General features: G+C 38.5%; 1 protein-coding gene across 1 annotated transcript in view; it reads right to left on the bottom strand.

The window, feature by feature from the left end:
* LOC141442067 (uncharacterized) overlaps window positions 1-2,071 on the bottom strand; it is a 7,812-nt gene extending 5,741 nt beyond the window's left edge. Inside the window, exon 1 of the mRNA XM_074106976.1 lies at window positions 2,054-2,071. Within this exon, the coding sequence (XP_073963077.1) occupies window positions 2,054-2,071 (18 nt within the window). The remainder of the gene's footprint in view (window positions 1-2,053) is intronic.
* Between the last annotated feature and the right edge of the window lie 5,556 nt (window positions 2,072-7,627).

Here is a 7,627-nt window from a genome sequence, read left to right as displayed (position 1 = left end):
TCTGTATATTTTTAATTTATGCTAGTTTTCACAGATAAGGCAACTGTAATTTTGGTATTGAAAAAATTACTTTCTTCCAAGTTTCTTGCGGCGCATTCTTCTTACGCTGATAGTGTAAAAAAACCGGCCAAGAGCATGTCGGACACACCGAAAATAGGATTCCGTAGCCATTACAAAAAAAATAAGTATAGTGGTGGCCGAGCGGTTTGACCTATGGCCTCTCAAGCAGAGGATCGTGGGTTCAAATTCCGGCTCGCACCTCTAAGTTTTTCGGAATTCATGTGCGAAATTACATTTAAAATTTACCACGAGCTTTACGGTGAAGGAAAACATTGTGAGGAAACCTGCACAAACCTGCGAAGCAATTCAATGGTGTGTGTGAAGTTCCCAATCCGCACTGGGCCCGCGTGGGAACTACGGCCCAAGCCCTCTCATTCCGAGAGGAGGCCTGTGCCCAGCAGTGGGACGTATATAGGCTGGGATGATGATGATGATTATGATGATTTAATTTTGTGTTGTTTTTACTGTCCGCTACGGAAGAAGGAAGGGAAAAAGGGACAAGCGGTAAATTATGCATCCGATAAGGAAAACTGATAAAAAACAGGCCTTTTCCTCCATTAGATGTTAAAAGATTAGGTAAACTTTGTTTTGAAAACGAAGTAGGTAAATAGACGCGAAATGATTAACATTAACACGTTTTTTTTGAAAAACATTGAAAGAGCGTGAAAATGAATTTCTATTAAATAAGTACATCTGTTGTCGTTATATTTACTCTTTTTATTACGTTTATGACCTAGTATCAAATTTCACTTCTTTTTTAATTACATCATCTAATCGAGGCTTAATGCGTTTTAAAAACATGTTTTTCTTGAGAGTTCACTTTTCTCAAGTACCTACTATGGTTTTGGGTACGCAATATCTTTTTTTTCCCACTTCGATCTTAAATTTATTATTGCACAAAGCAAAATTAATAGACAAATAAATTGTTAAGATTACGTTTGAATCACGATTATAATTTCCGGCCTTTTAAACGAAACGCAGTCATTCGAGAGGGAAGAGAAAATTTCAACAATTTATACGACAACCGAAAGACGTTCATTGCTCAACAAAGGCCTCCCTTTAGAACACTGCAATGAACGATAACTCGCCACTTACATCCAGCTTGCCTACAACTATCGCGATGTTGTCAGTCCACCTGGTGGGAGGCCTGCCAACGCTTCGTCTTCCGGTTCGTGGTTCGCCACTCGAGGACTTTTCTTCCCAACGGATCTGTTCTTCGAGCGATTTGACCCACCCATTGCCGCACAATCTGTTATTAAACTTTTATATCACTTATCATATAATCCTGAGTAAATGGAATCGTGTTTAATTACAGATTATTAAAAAAACACATTTAATGGATGCGTATCTTTAGTCTAACAAAACATTTATTTTCTTTTACTATATTTAACAACCCTGTCATCATATATCTATATCTCGCCAATTATTTCGGAGTTATTTCCCAAACGCATAACCTTCGAATTCTCATCACGTCTCAAGATGCTCCTAGTTTATGGTCCAGAATGTTCTAAGGGATATTTATGTTAGCCTTTTACTTTGTAAAAGAAAATATCGGACAAATAAATTTCTATAAAGACCGGTAAGAGCTGGAATGGAGGCACTTCTTTTACGTTGTATAGCAAAATAAAAGCGTTTTAGGCGTGTTTTATTTTTTTATCAGACAATAAGTCTGGTAGAAAATAAATGGTAACCACTTAGCGCTTCTAGCACGCGTCATCCCTCGTTCGTCTTGACCTCGCCTCGACCTCAAAGGTTGTGCGTAGGTTCATTTCAGAAATTTTCGGGATCTACGTGAGAAATTTGATTTGAAATTTGCCATCAGCCTTAAGGTCTCTAATCACTCCACCGTAGCATGCCATGACCGTAATAGGAACGTGTCAGGAACGGAATGTCAAGCGCATGACATGCGACGGGGACGCTTGGTTACGAAACGTGCTAGTGGGCATAATCGTAACTTACTTAACTATTAACTTAGATATAACTTGCTATTTACTGTTTTCTCTTTATGCATTTTTTTTTATTTCAGTGGGATATGATTTGTTATTCTAGAACGGTGCGTATCTGTTAGGTACCCCCAATTATTTTAAACGAAGCATCAGAGCGACTGAGCTTTTTCAGTGTTTTTAAAAGTTTTTTTTAGAAAAACACGTTTTTCAGTTCCGAAAGACAATGACTTAGCTAGATTCAATTTTCCATCTCAAAACTCCCTTGTATAGAAAATTCATCGAAATCTTTCGAACAGTTTTGGAGATTTTAAGATATAAGTACTTACTACATAATTTACTTATTGTTCATTCAATAGCCAGTAAAAAGAAACGCTTTGAAGTAAGTAGACTAAAGATTGGATTTATTAAATAAACTTATTTCTTACTGTTCAAATACGAAAGAAAAAGATAAAAGATCTGATCACAATTCCCTTAATGTCCCTAGGGCATTGGAAAGTTCATGCAATCAGCAACTATGAGGCGGGAGGTTGGCTTAGTTCTTTTTCCTCTGTATTATTTGTATTTATCACTAGTGTATTTGCTTAACGAAATCTAAGATTAATTTGTTGGTTGCGTTGGTACTAGGTGGACTGACTACAACAAGAGTTGCGCACCATTGTTGAATACAAGTGGCGAATTGTCGTTAATTGTGGCGTTCAAACAGAGGGAGCCTTCTGTTCAACCGTCAATGATGATGAAATCTGTAACACCTTTACAGATATGTTTTACAAATAAATGATTGATTATGATTATGGTTATGACGGAATTACCCGATAGTTGTACCGTTAAATTCCTTATGATTAAAATTCGGGTTTTGTTCCGCGTACCTTGATTTTAGAGAAGGTCGATATTTCGGCACCATGGTCACGAGAACTGTCAGTCAGAAAAATAAAATTGGACGTAACCGATCTACCCTCTTCCTAACAATTAATAACAACAATTAGTAAACCGTAATAACAATTAGTAATGACCGTGGTAGTCTAAGACATTGTCTTATATTGGTTCTTCATAGCAAAAAGAGCCGATAGGTTTCTTTATTACGATGTTTTCTTTAGTTAGTTCGTGTTTGTGGGTAAACATGGACCAATATTAGAACCTCGGTGTTGGTGCAGCTCTTATTGCGGGCCACTGTTGACTTATAGTTATGTCTAAAAGAGTACAAGGCGAACATACATACTACATACATATATATATTTAGTTGACTTGGCCTTTGTGGAAGAAAAACCAATAGGCTTGTGACTAGTCAATATCCAGTTTTAAACTTTGGGGTAAATATCAAGGGCCCAACCATATTTTGTAAGAGATAATGAATGAATGAGATGCTATCGGATGTACGAGGGGTGATTGGAAAGTTCGCGGCCTGACCATTAAAAAATATTTAAAAAAATCTTTGGATTTCATTTCATACTTAGGCCGCGAACTTTCCAATCACCCCTCGTACTTAGTGGGTATAAATGCGACGTAAAGTCGCACTGCGCTGATATTTAAATGAACTTCCTACCATTTGAGAGGGTAAAATTGTACTACTTGTTTACATAACACCGCTATAAAGTAAATAACTATGTAATGAAACTTGGCTAAATTTGAGAAATTTTGACAATTAGTCGTTTAACAGCTATGGAATAAAGTTCTAATGAGACATACCTAACCTACTAATGATCATCTCATGATTGCGTATCCCTTAGAGCAATCTGTTTCCTATTTACCCGCCTGGGCGCGGCCGATAAGGCGCCTATTGTGAACGATATCGTTCTGCTTCAGCGAACTTTGAGGCTTTTGACGGCTCCGAACTTCCTTGTGTTGATGATTAGGAGAATAATGACTTGGTGATATTAAGAGAGAGAGGGAGAGAAAGAGAGATTTACACATATTTGATACACACAAAATACATTAGACTCGAACCGGAATAGTATAAAGTGGGCCCCACTCAGCATAATCTTACAGCAAGCCGCAACGCTGTTTTCAGTGAGACCCATTTTAAAACTAAACATTATAAAAACATACAATACACTGTGACGACACACACCACACACACACACACACCACACACAGGCGTGTGTGTATTGGCTTCTAGTGTGTCTTTATAAGTATTTTTATTTGTAATAAATTAATTATTTATTTTGGAAAATGACTTTCAGCCAAGTTTTTTGCGGTGCATTCTCTTGGCGATGGTCTATCTGAAAGCGCGGTAGTTAAATAAAATGACATGTAAATGGCCGCATTTACAGAATAAACGATTTGAATTTGTGTAAGTTGTGGCACAAATAACGTCTGGATGCATTCAGGCCGCTCCATAGCGTCATAATTTATCGCTGCATTTACACATCATAGCTAATAGGGACACGATGATTTTAAATCGGTGATAAGAAGTAGAAAAATATTAATAACCAGTTAGAAATTCAATTCAACAGGCGACGTCTTGAGCAATTAGCTCATTGTTTACTTCATTTCAAGTAATAAGTATCTTATTAAAACCGACCGCTTTGTATTCTCTATTACTTTGAAACCATACGACCGACAATTTAGTTCGAAAATTTAAGTAAAAATTATTTTGTCTTCTCCCAACGAATTGAATTTTGGTACATTTTATAAAATACCGTGAAATTAGTCTCTTAGTCTTTGTGAGTCTCATTAAGAATGCAATAAGCTCTCTACAATTTTAATCAAAATATTTAAATTTTCATTCACTTCATCACAGAATTCGTGTGAATTCTCTTTGACATTAGTTCAGAGACCACATACAGTAAATATCTTCTTAACTATCTACGTATACTCATAATACCTTTTTAGAACTCCAATACTCGCGAGTTTTTAAAGATAAAACCAAGTTAGATTGTTTACTCCCGAAAACCCTTATGTACATAGCAAATTTCATCGGAATCATTAGAACCGTTTCCGAGATTTCCGAAATAAATCAAATTGCTCGTTTAGAGGTTATACGTGGGTTCATTGTATTTTGTTATCTTGTGCTGCTAATTATTCAATAAATCGTTATTATTATTATTATAACAACGCGCGTGTCGTGGACTCCAACTAAGGTTGGCTCCTCCTCCTCTTTGTTCTGCTGCAAGTAAACCTTCCTAAGGCTCCCTGTCTACTAGAGCGGAGCGCGGCAGCGGAGCGGAGTGAGAGGGTAATGCGGAGCGGAGTTGCAGACTGTATCTGTCCATAGGTGCGGAGCTATACTTGGTTTGGATAGGTATATAACTAAATGTAAACAAACTTCAGTTGCTAAATTTGGTACATTCAAGGATTTTAAACATTTTACTTATCATTGTAATACAAACTAGACTAGTGTATTTTAATACAGAAATGTACATGTTTAGATAGTTTAATGGAGGAATTTCAATATTTAAGACACCAATGGACGTTGTTTTGTTTACATTAATTTAAATACATATCCAAACCAAGTATAGATAGGGGAGCGGAGCGAGATAGTAATGTGGAGCGTAGTTGCGGAGGCTTGGAGCTAGTTAGCGGAGCGGAGACAGAAAATATTGCAGAGCGGAGTTGCGGACTATTTTTCCAGTCACGAAGCTTCCCCGTTTTCCCGCTCGCGTTCTGTTCTACGACCCGCTTGCCCGCCCGCTTCTCCGCTCCTCTTTCCGGTTTTGAATGTTTTTTTTTAATTAGTTACCAACGCTTTGTCCACTGCAGAAGAAGCAGAGATTTTACGCAATTCTATTGGTGGTGTTTTTATCCCGCTCACCGCTCCGCTGCCTCGCTTTTCAGTGGACAGGCAGACTTATACAGGGAGTCCCAACTATGAGCACATTCGCATACAAGATTAATGTTCTTCTCAAACATCCTCTATCCTCAAAGTTTGCTGAGCAAATAAATTAAATAATATTCGTAGCATCTCGTAGAGGGTCTACGGCGTAGCGTAGTTAAAAGTTCGTAGCGCTACGAGAACGTGGCTTGTGAGACTTCATGAAATTGACAGAGACGATCGAATTGGAACTTTGTTTCTGTGATGATAAGATTTAAATTGACTACGTGAAACGAATACGTGTATGAGTAACGTTTCCTTTGACGTGACGTCAAATATTATGACGTTTAGAGGCTAATTAAAAGTGGCACTGACGTATAATATACAGGCACGCTAGACAGGCTGTCATAATATTCTCATCATCATCCGGAAGACATCCATTGCTGGACAAAAGCCTCAGCCTTAGACCGCCACAATGGACGACAACTCGTGGGATGCTTGTCAACGCATCGTCTAACCTGTCACTGTCGTCATCAATCGAAGAACAGAGGCCGTATTGCCTTATGTTCCTGACGCACGCGATCGCAATCAAATGACAGATTTCGCATACAAAAACTGTCATTTGAGGGGGGGAGGGAAGTCCTCGAGTGGCGACCACGAACTGGAAGACGAAACGTTGGCATACTGATCCGAAAGAAAATATCGGGCATATTACTTTTAATAGTAAAAAGAAAATACTAATAGACATAATTCCTTGTAATTAACTTAATAAGTAACTTTTCGTACAGTTATCATCCCAGCCCATATACGTCCCACTGCTGGGCACAGGCCTCCTCTCAGAACTAGAGGGCTTGGGCCATAGTTCCCACGCCGCGGCCCAGTGCGGATTGGAAAACTTCGCACGCACCATTGAATTGCTTCGCAGGTTTGTGCAAGTTTCCTCACGATGTTTTTCCTTCACCGCAAAGCTAGTGGTAAATTTCAAATGTAATCCGCATGCATTTTCGTTAGAGGTGCGAGCTGGGGTTTGAACCCACGACCCTCTGCTTGAGAAGCGATAGGTCAAACCACTAGGCCACCACGGCTTTTTCATTCATTTCATTTCATTTCATTCAGTTATATTCAGATATTATTATATTTGATTTTTACGAATAAAATAAAAATGTCACGTACGAGTCTGACTCACACCGCGACCGCGCACCGAGAGTTTCGTACAAATTTGTTGGGTTCTATGTATGCGCAAAGCTGGAAAAAGGAAAACGCGGTGACATCGGTTGTGAAAACAAATTCAAGCGGCAAGATTTCTGTACGTCTTGTCATTTGTTCTGTAGTCACTGCCCAATTGCCCATCCAAGGACGTCGCCAGGGGGGAGCAGGGAGAGGCAGCTGCCCTCCCCTAGAGATTCTAAAAGAGTAGCCAAATGTAAAGCAACCAAACCAAAGTCCTAAATCTTTGACTTGACTTGCTTGATCGATCATTCCAGTAGAGCTTGTCTAAGCTGAGATGACGCGTGCGCGTGCCTCACTCAACTATTATATGATATATATGTGGGAATGAGGGTGGATTAATGTTAGAATGATTTGATGTAAACGAGCGACCAAATGAATGAAGACTTATTGTGGAGTGAATGAGACGAGCGAGTGAGTGAAAGGGATTAAAGTTGAGTTACGATCGGGTGAGCCTACGTGCTAGTTCTATTTTCTGTGTTTCTGCTTATTTATATCTTTAACGTATTCCATATTTTATTTTTTTAATAAACTTTTTTACTTTTTGTTTTAAAAGTTTGTTTGCCTTCAAACGATCCCACATATATATATGTTCATTATGAGTATTAGACTGCAAATCTTTACATTAACCGCCTGAATATAAATC

This window comes from Choristoneura fumiferana, chromosome 25 (genome assembly GCF_025370935.1).
Source record: "Choristoneura fumiferana chromosome 25, NRCan_CFum_1, whole genome shotgun sequence".
In the NCBI taxonomy this organism is placed as follows: domain Eukaryota; kingdom Metazoa; phylum Arthropoda; class Insecta; order Lepidoptera; family Tortricidae; genus Choristoneura; species Choristoneura fumiferana.
Note: the sequence above shows the minus strand (reverse complement) of the source record. Positions and strands in the feature narration are given on the sequence as shown.